The sequence below is a fragment of the Balaenoptera ricei genome, chromosome 1, assembly GCF_028023285.1.
Source record: "Balaenoptera ricei isolate mBalRic1 chromosome 1, mBalRic1.hap2, whole genome shotgun sequence".
NCBI lineage: Eukaryota > Metazoa > Chordata > Mammalia > Artiodactyla > Balaenopteridae > Balaenoptera > Balaenoptera ricei.
This window is the reverse complement of record NC_082639.1, coordinates 149,131,367-149,147,575: the sequence shown is the minus strand read 5'-3', so window position 1 is coordinate 149,147,575 and position 16,209 is coordinate 149,131,367. Positions and strand designations below refer to the sequence as shown.

General features: G+C 38.7%; 1 protein-coding gene across 1 annotated transcript; it reads left to right on the top strand.

The window, feature by feature from the left end:
* The first annotated feature begins 1,525 nt into the window (after positions 1 to 1,525).
* PTGS2 (prostaglandin-endoperoxide synthase 2) lies at positions 1,526 to 9,300 on the top strand. Its single transcript, XM_059904168.1, has 10 exons — positions 1,526 to 1,693; positions 3,128 to 3,244; positions 3,362 to 3,505; positions 4,192 to 4,335; positions 4,760 to 4,941; positions 5,571 to 5,654; positions 5,767 to 6,013; positions 6,269 to 6,555; positions 7,037 to 7,184; positions 7,361 to 9,300. The coding sequence occupies exons 1-10, from the start codon at positions 1,642 to 1,644 to the stop codon at positions 7,768 to 7,770; spliced, it is 1,815 nt and encodes a 604-aa protein (XP_059760151.1). The 5' UTR covers positions 1,526 to 1,641; the 3' UTR covers positions 7,771 to 9,300.
* Positions 9,301 to 16,209: the final 6,909 nt, after the last annotated feature.

Genomic DNA, 16,209 nt, shown 5'->3' with positions numbered 1-16,209 from the left:
AAATGGAATTATTAAATATGTCTAGAGGAGAAAGTCTTCCTGGGTGAGATGGAAATTTAGCCATTTGTGTCTCATGTAGAATCAGATAATGTGTACATTAAGCAAAATACTTTTTAAAAAAATCCAGTGTCTTTTTTAAAGGCTCTACAACGCTGCTACTTTTTTTTTCTTTTCTCTTTTTTTTTTTTTTTAGCATTTTACCCTCACACACCCTCCCACCACCACCAAAAGATAGATGTTAAACAAAAGCAAAGGATGATGAAATTCAAAATTGTCAAAATCACCCTTCTTTTACATCCATTTCATCCAAATTCCTCATCAAATTACCTTCCAAAATGAGGATAGAAAATTGGCCCTAATAAACCCAGACAATTGAAAAGTAAACGTAATGTATTTTAATCTTTTGTCACAACTCATCATCCTGGAAAAGTAGGCAGAAAAGACAAAAAAGCAAACTTTAAAAATCTACTTCCTTCTATTTGTATCTCCTGTGAAGGGCTGGCGACCCAAACAGTGGAAACCACGCGGCAGAGAAAGAAATGCATTAAAGCAGAAGTTTTGGACGTTTAGCATCCCTGCAGATACTGGTCACCTCCGCTTCTCTGGTTCATGGGAGAGGAAAGTTTATAGCGGTGACCCTTCGATCCCAGATTGACTATTTACAGGATAAGCACTCAGGATCGGTATTGAGGAGAGGAATTTACCTTTATTTCCTCTCTCCAAGAAGCAACTTCGGGGTGGTGGCGTGGAGAACAGCATTGCTTATGTTAAAAACAACTCAGCTATAAAGAGAAGCTACAGATATGTACGCTGACTATAGCTATCACATTTCATTAGGTCGAGTAAAAATCTAAAAAAATTTTAAATGTATGTTATGTATGTGCTGAATCTACACGAGGCTGAGTGGTCACTGAAATCATGACACGTCTGAAATACACGACATGAGTAAAACATGTCAGCCTTTCTTGGACCCACTCTCCCCAGTCTGTCCAGACTGTGTCTTCTTCGGCCCCCCAAAGCCTAGGGACCAGACCGGGGGCGGGGGCGCGCAAGGGGATTCCCTGCGCTCCGGAACCTCCAGGCCCCTCTGATTCCGGGAAAGGAAGCCGAGGGGGCCGCCCTTCCCCCGCAAGAAGATCTGCCTCGGCACCGGGTCTTGGAAGGCTGGGTCAAAGACCCGATAGAAGGAAAGGAATCTGGCGCGAAGCCCGGCGCCGGGGGCGGAGAAACCCGGGGAGGGCCTCAGGAAGATCGAAGTGGGGAGGGGGCGATCCGCTTTGCACCCACCTTGGGGAAGCCGAGCGCAACCTCCCAGGTTTCCGATTTTCCAGTTTGCGTGGGTAAAAAAATCCTACCCCGACCCGGGCGGGTCTTACGCAATTATTTTAGTGGAGAGAGGGAGGAAAAGTTTTGGAGGGGGATGGGGGGGTAAGGAAAGGCGGAAAGAAACAGTCATGCCGTCACGTGGGCTGTTTTCACGCATAAAAGGAAGGTCCTCTCCGTTAGCTTCCAGTTGTCAAACGACTCGCAGCAACCGTAAGAGGACGCCCAGGAACTCCGCACCGCGCCTCCTCCAGCTGGACAGGCGGGACCCACACAGCGCAACGCCTCCGCCGATCCCGCGCCCCTCCCGCAGCCGAGATGCTCGTCCGCGCGCTGCTGCTCTGCGCCGCCCTGGCGCTCTGTAGTGCAGGTGAGTGAGTACCTGGGCGCCCGGCACCTGGGACTCCGCGGCTCCGTACACCCGGGTCGAGTTTCCACTCTGACCTCTCCAGGGAACTCTAGGTATTCTGAATACCCTCGGAAGACAGAGGCTGTATGTATGACTTTGTAAAGAGGCTGGACCACTCGAGTCCAAATAAACTGGACGGACAGCTCAGCTTTGCCATCAGCTCTGATCATCATGGGTCACTTACTTAACCCGTCCGAGTCTCACTTTTCTCATCTGCTATAGGAATAGTGATACTAATTTGCAGGTTGTCGTAAGGCAGAACCTGATCAATATATGCGAGATGTTTTTTTTTTTTAATAGTACCTACTGTTATTGAATGGAAATAATTGTGTTAAATACCCTAGTTAGTGCTTTCCTGCCCCAGGGAAGTCCAGATTATTTTTTCAGGTAAGCAAAATGTTTAAAAACGAAGTTGTTTTTACTTTGAAATTTTCTCTACTTTTTTTTTTTTTGGCCGCACTGCGCGGCTTACGGGACCTTAGTTTCTTGACCAGGGATGGAACCCAGGCCCTCGGCAGTGAGAGCAGAGTCTTAACCACTGGACCGCCAGGGAATTCCCTGTTTTTTTTGTTTGTTTGTTTGTTTGTGTTTAATGTAAATTAAGTCATGCCACTTTAATACTGAAAACCATTCAATGATTTCCCTTGACACATGGAATAAAACCCAAATTCCCATAAGACCCACATGATCTGCCTTTGCCTTTTCTGAGCTCGCCTTCCACCTCTCCTAGCTTTGCTTCTGCCACACTCTCTCAAACACGCCTCAGGGCCTTTGCACTAGTTTTCCTCTCAACTTGGAATGTTCTTCATCCAATCTTTCAACAGCTTTGAGTTCTGACAAAAACAAAAAGAAAACAAACAAACAAACAAAACTTAAATTTTGATTAATGTACTAGATCCATTCACTTTAATTTTGGAAGTCCTACTTCTTTGAGCCTCTTAAAAAGGTTAATTTGAACATCTAAAGAGTTACAAAGAAAAGCTTAGCAACATTCCACCAATATGTCTGGTGGAATATTCTGTTACCTTTATTTAGAATAGGAAGTTTTTATTTCTACATTATAACCATTCTGTGAGGCAAGCCAAAAAAAAAAAAATTGTTTTCCCATGACTACCTGTATATTTCTTGAACTTTTTTATCGTAAAGTTGACTCATAGTAAGTAAAACAATTAAATGTTTAAGTCAAGATTAAGTCACTGAAGAATGATTTATTCACTGTCTTTCTTTTTTTAAAATTTGGGTATAGTTGTTTTACAATGTTGTGTTAATTTTTACTGTACAGCGAAGTGGAGTTCCCTGTGCAATACAGCAGGTTCTCGTTAGTTATTTATTTTATACATATTATGTCATATATATGACATATATGTCAATCTCACTGTCTTTACTTTATTGTAGCAAACCCTTGCTGCTCCAGTCCATGCCAGAATCGAGGTGTATGTATGAGCATAGGATTTGACAAGTATAAATGTGACTGTACCCGAACAGGATTCTATGGTGAAAACTGTACCACACGTAAGTTTGTTTTTGGGTGCCCTCATTTGGAATGCGGATAGATACAGTTATCATTTTACAGAATGGTGTCTTATAATGAGGTCCCGTTAATTTCTCTCTTTTTTTTCCTCATTGCAGCTGAATTTCTGACAAGAATAAAATTATTCCTGAAACCCACTCCAAACACAGTGCACTACATACTTACGCACTTCAAGGGACTCTGGAACATTGTCAATAACATTCCCTTCCTGCAGAATATGATTATGAGATACGTGTTGATATGTAAGTACAAATCACTTTCTAGGGCTTTCAGCGGCCTCAAAGAAAAATGTACTTTATAAAACTTTAGATTTTTAAACTTAATCCAAAACATATTTAAATATACCATTTTAGTTTGCCTTCTGTTTTGATGGCCAAAAATACTGACATCTGAATCCCTTCAAGTTTATAAAGTTCTGTCTCACAGTCAGAATTCTACTGAAAATCCTGCATACCTGCATACCTCTTCTAACCTTCACTATTCTTGACAATTTGTGAAGGAAGTGTGGTCTAGTTGTTTATTGAATGCCCATGGGCCACAATTGCACCCATTAAAATAAATGGATAATTTGGATTGGGGTCAGCAAGAAAATACCTTTATTTCTAATGTGAGTGTCAAGCCCAGACATTCCTAACAGGCCTCTTGAGCAGTAAGTGGATGGTTATTTGAAAAATCAAGATGGCTGGACCATACTGTCTTCTGTAAAGTATATATATATCATCAAAGATGCATTTTAATGAATCATTCTTTCCTCTTTTCTGAGTACCAGTGGCAGTTAGGCTTTAAAGTATAACTGTTTTAAAATAGAGTATCTTTGTTGGAATTAAATTCACTCTAGTGCCACTTTGCACATTTTACAATAAAAATGAACATTGATTTGCCTTGCATATGGGAACAAATAACAGGTTTTTTTCCCCTCCAATTTCAGCGAGATCACATCTGATTGAGAGCCCGCCAACTTATAATGTGCACTACGGCTATAAAAGCTGGGAAGCCTTTTCTAACCTGTCCTATTACACCAGAGTTCTTCCTCCTGTGCCTGATGACTGCCCAACACCCATGGGTGTGAAAGGTGAGTGAGAGGAAGCAGTTAGACATGTATTAACTGTAACTGAGATTGGATTGCTACCTAGAACATTTGACCATAAACCATGATTTATTTGTTCATAAAGCCATTTTTTCCTTATGGATATCTCTGGAGATTTTTTGAAAGTGAGTCCATGTAAACTACTCCATGAAAGTGAATGGGCATTTTGGTATAATGGCATGATGTTTTCAAATTCTATCATTAAAACTGAATTAATACTGTAAACACAATAGATGAAAATATTCAATAAGAAGTTGTTCCCCTGTATTTTAGAACTTCCATTTATATTATGATCCTGTTCAAAGTTGTACTTCTCCTATAAGTGAAAAAGACCCTGGTTACTTGACAGTCACTCTCTGCTTCCTTGAATATAGAGATGGATTCTTATCTTGGCTTTCTCATTTTTCAGGGAGGAAAGAGCTTCCTGATTCAAAAGAAGTTGTGGAAAAAGTACTTCTAAGAAGAAAGTTCATCCCTGATCCCCAGGGCACAAATATGATGTTTGCATTCTTTGCCCAGCACTTCACCCATCAGTTTTTCAAGACAGATCATAAGCGAGGACCAGCTTTCACCACGGGACAGAGCCATGGGGTAAGACAGAGTTAAATCAAAATTAGTAGCAAATCATAGTTCTATCTATAAAACCTTAATGGAGTTTCCATTTTAATTCACTGGTTTGGTAAAAATACAAAAACAAACACACACACACACATACTTACATACATATATACAGATTATTATTTGTAGCTTGGCTCTTCTATTTTTAGTTTAAAATATTGGCACTGCAGAAGGTTGTCTTCAAAAACATTTGTACCCTGATTATGCTGCCTTAAATATTTTAAGGTGAGATTTTTGCAGCATTATTATCTCTTGGATTTCAGTGACATAGCTTCAAGTTATTGATAGGAATTTTATATCAAACATTTTCTGCTGCTTTTTAAAAGAAATACCATATAATTATAGTGAAACTTATGATATAAGCTCCATATGAGACACTAATAGGTGACATATTTAGGAGACATATTTAGGTTTGTAGGTTTTAGTAGCTTCAGTGGATAAACAAGTTAATTTATTATTTTGTGGCTGTGAAAAATGTGTTATTGAAAAATTTTAATTAAAGCAAACTAAATCATCAAGTTATTTAGTGATAAATATATCATAGACACTTTACATAAGAATAAACAACAGCAACAAATTAAAAATTTTCCATAATCTTCTAGGTGGACTTAAATCATGTTTATGGTGAATCTTTGGAGAGACAGCATAAACTGCGCCTTTTCAAGGATGGAAAAATGAAATATCAGGTTTGTCCCATTTAAATATTAAGAATTAGTTATGACTCACCACCCACCTATGTTCAAAATCTCTCATGATTAAAATTTGTTTCTTACCTCTTTTGTTACTGTTATTTTTTAGATAATTGGTGGCGAGATGTATCCTCCCACAGTCAAAGATACTCAGGTCAAGATGATCTACCCTCCTCATGTGCCTGAACACCTGCGGTTTGCTGTGGGGCAGGAAGTCTTTGGTCTGGTGCCTGGTCTGATGATGTACGCCACAATTTGGCTGCGGGAACATAACAGAGTGTGTGATGTGCTTAAACATGAGCATCCAGAATGGGACGATGAGCAGCTGTTCCAGACGAGTAGGCTGATACTGATAGGTAAGCAAGAAGAGCAAATCATTGAAATAAAACCCTCTTCCCCAGAGAAAACGAACTTTGCTAGGTTTTCAGTAATTCTGGGGGAATGTAGTACATGTAAAATCACCTGCTCCACATTCATTCAATTCTTGAGCTTTTGATGGTAAAAAAGAAAATCTAGAAAGTGAAGGAATGGCAAATTAACAATTGCATTTCGGTTGCTTGAACGTTTGTGAGAAGGAATTCATGTCCTAAATTTTTCTTTTGTGCCAATAGGAGAAACTATTAAGATTGTGATTGAAGACTATGTACAGCACCTGAGTGGCTATCACTTCAAACTGAAGTTTGACCCAGAGCTGCTTTTCAACCAACAATTCCAGTACCAAAACCGTATTGCTGCTGAGTTTAACACACTCTACCACTGGCATCCCCTTCTGCCTGACACCTTTCAGATTGATGGCCAGCACTACAACTATCAGCAATTTATCTATAACAACTCCCTCCTACTGGAACACGGCCTCACTCAGTTTGTTGAATCATTCACCAGGCAAATTGCTGGCAGGGTAAGCATTATTATTGAAAAACAAAACAAAGGACTAGTCAGTAACTAGAATTTCTGCCGCAGAAATGATTTTTCTTAAACTCACTAAAAGAGTAATTATTTGCTAGTAATATTCTTTCCTTGAAATAAGAAGCCTAACATATAATCTCGATTATAATATAATGTTACCATTATAATCTAGATCATAGAAATATTCTATAAATACTCCAAACTTACAGTTTAGGTCTCAGCTGGGAGCTGGGGCATCAGTCTTACGTACTTGGCACCCAAGGCATGCTTTTAAAATAAAAATCTGGGAATTCCTTGGTGGTCCAGTGGTTAGGACTTCACACTCTCACTGCCGAGGGCCCAGGTTCAATCTCTGGCCAGGGAACTAAAATCCTACAAGCCGTGCAGCACGGCCAAAAATAGGAAAAAAAAAAAAAAATCTTAAATATGCCTAAAACTCAATTGTGTTCTACAATGTAATTCATTTTCAACAGGTTGCTGGTGGCAGGAATCTTCCAGTTGCAGTAGAGAAAGTATCAAAGGCTTCAATTGACCAGAGCAGAGAGATGAAATACCAGTCTTTTAATGAGTACCGCAAACGCTTTCTGCTGAAGCCTTATAAATCATTTGAAGAACTTACAGGTGAGAAACAGTTTCTCAACTTCTTCAAAGAGTCAAGGGGCAAATGGAAACAGCACAAGTTGAAAGCAAATTGAGCAAAGAAAGCAAATTGAGCGAAGCAAATTGAGTAAGACTTTTTTTTTTTATTTTGTAAAAGTTTGACATTGGTTGTATCTCTGTCCTTGTCACCTTCACAGGAGAGAAGGAAATGGCTGCGGAGTTAGAAGCGCTCTATGGTGACATTGATGCCATGGAGCTGTATCCTGCTCTTCTGGTAGAAAAGCCTCGACCGGACGCCATCTTTGGGGAGACCATGGTAGAAGTTGGGGCACCATTCTCCTTGAAAGGACTTATGGGTAATCCTATATGTTCTCCTGAGTACTGGAAGCCTAGCACTTTTGGTGGAGAAGTAGGTTTTAAAATCATCACCACTGCCTCAATTCAGTCTCTCATCTGCAATAACGTGAAAGGCTGTCCTTTTACCTCATTCAGTGTTCAAGATCCACAGCTCACCAAAACAGTCACCATTAATGCAAGCTCTTCCCACTCTGGACTAGATGATATCAACCCCACAGTACTACTAAAAGAACGTTCAACTGAACTGTAGAAGCTGATCGATCATATTTATTTATTTATACGAACTATTTCTTTTAACTTAATTATTTAATATTTATGTTAAACTCCTTGTGTTACTTAACATCTCTGTTAAGGAGAAAGGGGTCATACTTGTGAAGATTTTCATGTTGATTTTAAAGATGTCTTCAAGTTAAAGGGGGAAAACAGTTTTCATTCTTTCGTACAATCCAATGAGAAATGAGTGTGACATCTTTTTACTTGAATTTCAACTTATAATAAGAACAAAAGCTAAGACGTTTGAACATTTAAATGCTGTTACAAGATGACAAAATGCTGCACATTTCTTTCTACGCTATCGATATTTCCAAGGTGTCTTCCATGATGTGTGAGAAGCAACTACCTACTCAATGATCATTTTATGATCTTTTAACCATTTTCTGATCAGTTTACTTCTATTTTGTTTTCCTGGTTTTAAGGTCTGAGTTTGTCTTTCTTTGCACTCTATACTTTCTTACCTGAACTTATGCAGGTTTTCAGGGAAAGCTCAGCTCAGGACTACTACAGAAGACCTTTACAAGAAGGTATACACTCATTTTAAGTGGAAGGCAGAGAACTTTGTGAATAATTTAAAACCAAAGTAGCCTTATAGAGGCTAATAGCTTAGAACTGTAGGGGGTTCTTAACAGTAAGAAAGTTATTCCTATTCTAATGAATGTCCATTCTCACTTAAAAAACTAAATTGCTGAATAGTTCCCAGGAAGACAATGCTTCTTTTCCACATCTCATTGTCAACTGACATTTTCTGGTACTGTATATTAATTTAATTTATTGAAGACTATTATTTATGTCTTAGGATGGTTATTATAAACTGGGTTTAAGGCTGCATTGATTTTTTTTTCTGCATTATATCAGAATCAATGTATCTTTTGGGATTACCTCTGAATTATTAATACAAGATAAATAATTGGCTTAAGATTTGTGAATACATTTATTTAGGAATCCAACTTTGGTATACTGAGATGTAAAGTTGGAATTTGTCTTTAAGGTTTACCTATACACCAGCCCACAGAGAATGTTGTGTCTCATTAGCCTGGATGTGCTATAAGACTGATATTTTGTACATTTTTGAAGGACCTGTGGACGTTTCATTAATTCATTAACCCATAACTTTCTGGGGGGACATTCCGTGCAAAGAACTGTGGGTTTTAATATTTTTAAATCAAGCACTGATTACAGATAACATCAGTATTTATGTAAATAATTGAAAAAGTATGCCTCAGGCAGAGGGAGAAAATAAAATTTCATTAAAGAGAAATAACTCAGGGGAACTTTTAAGGTTTTATGTTATTGTTAAGAAAGAGTCAATAGTAGAAGGGCTTGTATAAAAAACTGTTAACTTGATTTTAAAAAACTGATTTGTTAATACCTGAATCTGGGAATTTGGAATATGTGTTGAATGTTTTGGTGCCTCAGACAAATGTATGATTAAATTAATTTATGTAAACTCTAAGTGTTGAAACAAATGTCTGTTTATTTTTGTACTATTTAAGAACTGAAAATCTCTTCTAAAATAAATTTTGACTTGCTGTATATCTTTGTCATGAGATGATTTCTGTAAGGCATTATTATTCTCCTATCTCTTCCAAACTGGACTGGCCCTTAATGAAATGGTTCTGCCCTCAGTCATACAGAGGCTTTTTAAGGTCACTATAATCTCTCATTCACGGCAACACTGTATTAGAAAATGTGTGCTCTGTGCTATAGGGGATAGCCACAGACTTGTTTTCATTGCCTAGTCTTAGAAGAGGAAAAAAAAAAAAAACAAGTATACAAAAGGCAAAGAATAAGACAAAGTTACTAAGGAGGTACAAAAGTTAACAGGAAGTTCAAAGAGGGAAAGATTATGTTCAGTTGGGTAAATCATTGAAACCTGGCTCATTGGCTTCTGTCATTCCCTACTCTTGACATCTTGGTAATTTCAATATCCACATGGACTGCATATTTAACATCCTGTCTGGGCTCTCTTGTCCTCAACTCCAGTGTTGCCTTCTTCCATAGTTCCTATGGTCATACAGACCTTGATCTCATTAATTACTGAACCATTTCCAAAATTTTCATTTCAATAATCTTCCTTTATTCCCAACACTTCCAGCTCACTTATTTTAGTACTTACACTCTAACATCTAACTTCAGTTTCACTGAGCCTATTGATTCACCAGACCTCATCACTATCTTTCACCTCTTATCTCCTCATTTCCTTCTTTATGCATCTAACTCAGATTCCATTGCCCATGTTTGGACTCCCTCATTTCTTGGTCTATTCTCCACTGTACTTAACTGGCACAACTTAATTTCATCCATAAACAGATTATTTGACTTCTCAGTAGCATTCAACACAAATGTCTATAGCTTCTTTACTGAAAGATTTTTTTTCTTGGCTTCGTGGCTTCATACTCTTCATCTTTCTTCCCTTTCACAGAGTGTTACTATTCAGAGGGTTGTTTGGGTTTTTTAATAAATTTATTTATTTTTGGGTGCTTTGGGTCTTCGTTGCTGCCGGCTTTCTCTAGTTGCAGCGAGCGGGGTCTGCTTTTCATTGCGGTGCGCTGGCTTCTCATTGCGGTTGCTTCTCTTCTTGCGGAGCACGAGCTCTAAGCATGCGGGCTTCAGTAGTTGTGGCTCACGGGCTCTAGAGCGCAGGCTCAGTAGTTGTGGCGCTTGGGCTTAGTTGCTCCGCGGCACGTGGGATCTTCCTCGACCAGGGCTCAAACCCGCGTCCCCTGCATTAGCAGGCGGATTCCTAACCACTGCGCCACCAGGGAAGTCCCAGGTTGTTTGTTTTTAAAGCTCTTCATACATTACTGTATCTATAAATTGAAGTGTCTTGATTCCCCTTTCTCTTATCTGAACTCTTCCAGGTTAATTTCATCCAAGTTTATAAGTTGAACCACTAATCACTCTCAAATTTGTCTCCAGAACCAACTTCTGTCAATTAATAACTTCTCTACTCAAATTCATAAATTTAGTGTCTTACTTTATATCTCTGCCCTCTCAGCACCACATACACCAAATAATAATCATCCAAAGTTAAAGACACCACTATCCTCTAGTTTTCAAGCAAAAATGATCTCTTTCCTTCATATCCATAGCCAGCCTAGCAGCAATTCTGTCGACTATATCCCACACACAAATCCTAAATCTGTCATTTTCCCTCCAACTCCATGACAACCAACCTACTTGATGTAATAATCTCTTGATTGGTGTTCCCTCTTCTATTCTTGCCTCACTCCAAACCACTCTCCTTATAGCAATGAGAGTGATCACTTTCAAACATAAATCATATTTGGTTGCTTTGTTTTTGGCCATACCGTGCGGCATGTGGGATCTTAGTTCCCCAACCAGGGATCGAACCCCTGCCCCCTACATTGGACGTGTGGAGTCTTAACCAGTGGACCACCAGGGAAGTCCCAAATGTAAATCATATTTTGCCCCTCCCTTCTTTGAAATCTTCTGGTGGTTTTCTATTCCACAATGGATAAATCGAAACTCCTTATCCTATCCTATGAGGGTCTTAGTGATCAGTCCCTGCCTATACTGGTCACATATACTACAATTCCCCACCCTCGTTCACTCTGGAAAGTAGTTTGGGAGTTTCTTCTAAAACAAAAAAAAATCATTTATGGTATGCATTAGCTTTATATTTACTCTATAACAAATGACCACAAACTTACTAGCTTAAAACGACACAAATTTATTATCTACAGTTCTGGAGGTCAGAAGTAAGAATAGGTCTTATGGGTTAAAATCAAACTGTGAGCAGCACTGCGTTTCTTCTGGAAGCTCTAGGGGAGAATCTGTTCCTCACCTTTTCCAGCTTCTAGAGGCCACCTGAGATTCCCTGGCTCATGTCTCTTTCTCTGTCTTCAAAGCCAGCAGGGTAGCATCTTCTCACATCTGTGACTCTGACCTTTTTGCCTCCTTCTCATAAAGGCCTTTTTGATTATTCTGAGCCCATGAGGATAATCGAGGAAATTCTCCCCTCCTCAAGATTCTTAATATTTCACATATAAAAAGTCCCTTCTGGGCTACCCTGGTGGCGCAGTGGTTAAGAATCCGCCTGCCAATGCAGGGGACACGGGTTCGAGCCCTGGTCCGGGAAGATCCCACATGCCGCGGAGCAACTAAGCCCATGCACCACAACTACTGAGCCTGCGCTCTAGAGCCCGCGAGCCACAACTACTGAGCCCATGTGCCACAACTACTGAAGCCCATGCGCCTAGAGCCCGTGCTCCACAACAAGAGAAGCCACTGCAATGAGAAGCCCGCGCATTGCAACGAAGAGTAGCCCTGCTCGCCGCAACTAGAGAAAGCCCACGCGCAGCAACGAAGACCCAATGCAGCCAAAATAAATTAATTAATTAATTAAAAAAAAAAAGTCCCTTCTGCCACGTAAGACAACATATTCACAGATTCTAAGGATTAGGGCATGGACATCTTTGGAGGGCCATTATTTTGCCACCGCATCATACAACCCAGCCATTGCACTCTTAGGCATTTATGCCAGAAAATAAAACCTATATTCATGCAAAAATCTGTTCATAGTAACACAAAAATCGTCAAAAACTGGAAATTATCCAAATGTCCCATAATAGTTTAATGGTTAAACAAAATGTGGTAAACTGTGGTATATCTATACCATAGCAAACTACATAGCAAAACAAACAAACAAAACTATTGATACATGTAACAACTTGGATGGAACTCAAGGGAATTATGCAGAGTGAAAAAAACGTCAATCTTTAAAAGTTACCTACCTGAGTCTATTTATATAACTTTTTTTTTTTTTTTTAATTAATTAATTAATTTATTTATTTATTTTTGGCTGTGTTGGGTCTTTGTTACTGCGCACGGGCTTTCCCTAGTTGCAGCAAATGGGGGCTACTCTTTGTTGTGGTGCACGGGCTTCTCATTGCGGTGGCTTCTCTTGTGGAACACGGGCTTTAGGCGCGCGGGCTCAGTAGCTGTGGCTCGCGGGCTCTAGAGTACAGGCTCAGTAGTTGTGGCGCACGGGCTTAGTTGCTCCGCGGCATGTGGGATCCTCGCAGACCAGGGCTCAAACCCGTGTCCCCTGCATTGGCAGGCAGATTCTTAACCACTGCACCACCAGCGAAGTCCCTATATAACATTTTCGAACTAACAAAAGTATAGGGATGGAGAATCGATTAGTGGTTACCAGATTAAGGATGGTGGGATGGGTAGCTATGGCTATAAAGGGGTAGCATGAGGAAGCCTTGTTCTGGGATAAATGAAACTCTCATAAGTTACTAATGGGGATATAAAAGTATATAGCCACTTTGGAAACCAATCTGGCAGTTTTATATAACGTTAAACATAAACATACCCTATGATCCGTCCATGGCTGCTTTATTCATAATAAACTGAAATTCATTAAAAAATGCAAACAACTCAAATTCCATCAATAAGAGAATGGATAAATAAATGGGTGTATCTCCATACAATGGAATACTTCTCAACAATACAAAGTAATGAACTACTGATAAATTCTACAACGTGGATAAATCTCAATTACATAAGGAGAAAAAAAAGTCACAAAAGAGTACATACTGTGCGATTCCAGTAATATAAAATTCTTAAAAAAGACAAAACTAATCTATAAGGAAAGTAATCAAGAATCAAGGCTGGGGGAGGAGGGAGTGGCAAGAATTACCTAGAAAAGTGCATAAATAAGCCAGCTTTCTGCAGTAGTGGAATCATTTTATATTTTGATAATGGTATAAGTGACATGGATATATTCTACTTTAAAAATTTATTATAATTGTACACATAACTGTGTACATTTTACTATATGTAAATTATACCCCAATAAAAAGTGAAAACATAAAAATACACTGGGACTAAATGATAGATCCCACCAATGCTTTCTTGGTCTACATTTATTTTCCACTCATATTTGCTATCCATTATAGTAATCATTTTTCTGTAAATTGTATTTAATTTAGTTTGTATCATAGTCCTATGGAGAAAATATAATTATTTTATTAATATGGAAACTGAGGCTTAGAACTTTTATTTATTTATTTTTTCACCACACCTAGCGACATGCAGAACTTCCCCAACCAGGGATCCAGCCCACGCCCCCTTCACTGGAAGCTCAGAGTCTTAACCACTGGACCACCGGGGAAGTCCTGAGGCTTAGAACTATTGAGTTACTTACCCAAGGACCAAATCTGCCTAACTCCAAAGCTCTTTCAATCACAATGTTGCAGAATGAACAAAACCTATCCTTTATGAATATTTTGAGGGTTTCACAAATATTTCCCTGGCTGAAAAACATCAAATTTTTATCTTGCATTTTTCACTTCTTGAGGGGTATTACAATTACATAACCTTATTACTTTACTAAAGATAACCAAATAAAACAATTACATCCTTTAGTCACTGGATACATCACTTTAAAACTTTGTCTAACAAGAGACTTGCCAGTGCTCAAACCACTTCCTTTTATTTTGCCTTTAGAGATATGAATAAATAGCTAACAAAGAATGTTGATGAAATGCAAATCTCATATATTTGAATGCAGTTACTATCACATCTTTCAGTTTTCTTCTTATCAGGAGAATACTGATATCTTTCTCTCTCTCTCTTTTTTTTTTTTGAGGTTCCATTATTTAAATGTAACTATGTTGTATCCACTTAACTTCTCTCACACAGCTTAACAGGAGAACAAATTAAAACACACACTCACAAGTCCTCAGTGTCTGCCTTCTTCTACAAGGCTCAGCTCCATAACTCAAGGTGGGGTGCTACCTAATTTTTCTATCCCTCCTCCTAAAATCATGTGGATTAATCTTTTTTTGAAAAAAATAAATTTATTTATTTATTTTTGGCTCTTCGTTGCTGTGCTTGGGCTTCCTCTAGTTGTGGCAAGCGGGGGCTACTCTTCGTTGTGGTGCACGGACTTCTCATTGCAGTGGCTTCTCTAGTTGTGGAGCACGGGCTCTAGGCTCACGGGCTTCAGTAGTTGCAGCATGTGAGCTCAGTAGTTGTTGCTCACGGGCTCTAGAGCTCAGGCTCAGTAGTTGTGGTGCACGGGTTTAGTTGCTCCGCGGCATGTGGGATCTTCCTGGACCAGGGATCGAACCCGTGTCCACTGCATTGGCAGGTGGCTTCTTAAACACTGAGACACCAGGGAAGTCCCTCATGTGGACTAATCTTCAAGTTCTTGGATGTACAGCACACTGTGATTGTGTGATCGGGATTGTATTTGTTGATTTCCAGCTTATGGAGACTACTTTTCTATGTGAAAGGGAACTCTGTTTGGATAGAGAGTTTACCATGTTAGAGCTGAAGTAAAGCTTAGGAATGCGCCATCTTATTCCTCATAAATGGAAATGTTCCTGGCATATCATAACTAATTACTGTATATAGATTTAAATACATATCACTATGTGAAAATAACTTATTTAATAATCACAATGATGAAGAATAATGAAAAATCAAAGCAAATCAATGCAAAATGAAAATAATTGTTATAAAATTCATGTGCTGAAGCTAATGTACTTTATTCACTAGAAAGCATTTCAGGACCTCAATGAAAGACAATTTTTTTTAAACTTTTTTTTAACTTTTTTTTTTGGCTTCACCACACAGCTTGTGGGATTTTAATTCACCAACCAGGGATCGAACCCAGGCCCTCAGCAGTGAGTGCGAGGAGTCCTAACCACTGGACCTCCGGGGAATTCCCAAAAGGCAATTTCTTTTTGATTAGGGTACTTGCTGATAGCCTGGTAATTAGAAAGATGGAGAAAATAGAAAAGTAAATAAATACACATCCCAAAATTAAAATCTAAGTGATATGTGGCAATTACATATTTCACATTATTTGAATGATCAGTTTAGTAATCAAGAAACTGCTACTTATCATTTTCAAAACGGATCCCCGGATGTTTCCTTACTTTCCTTCATCCCATAGATATAGATACAGATAGCTTTGGCACGTGTTGTAACTTATTTAATAATTATATTTTAACAACTTAATATCACAGACTTAGGAAATTCAGTGCTGCTTTTTTTCCAAAGTTGATGTTTAAAAAAAGATTTAAAAATCACCATTATCCCCCAACTTGACCTCCAATTCCAATGTATTATTAAGGACTCAAGCTTTTGCAAAGCTTAGCCACAGTCTGGGTTTGAAGTAGGAGGAAGTAGTTTAAGATGAATAGTAAACAGTTTGGAAAATTATTCTGTTTTTTAATCCAGACAAAAGGCATTACTTCCAAGGACCCTCACTAAATACAATCGGCATTCAAAAGTGGTCAGATAACAGTACTCTCACTATAATAATTAATTTAAATGCCTTAAATTAAGTAGAATGTATTTCAGCATTCTATGTAAAGTTGCTCAGAAAAATGAACAACCAAATTGCCTGTGAGATGTACCCACGAAAGAA

Coding starts and splice junctions, on each gene's coding strand:
- PTGS2 (XM_059904168.1), top strand. CDS start 1,642: ATGCTCGTCCGCGCGCTGCTGCTCTGCGCCGCCCTGGCGCTCTGTAGT. Junction 1,694..3,127: donor CCTGGCGCTCTGTAGTGCAG/GTGAGTGAGTAC, acceptor ACTTTATTGTAG/CAAACCCTTGCTGCTCCAGT. Junction 3,506..4,191: donor TATGAGATACGTGTTGATAT/GTAAGTACAAAT, acceptor CTCCAATTTCAG/CGAGATCACATCTGATTGAG.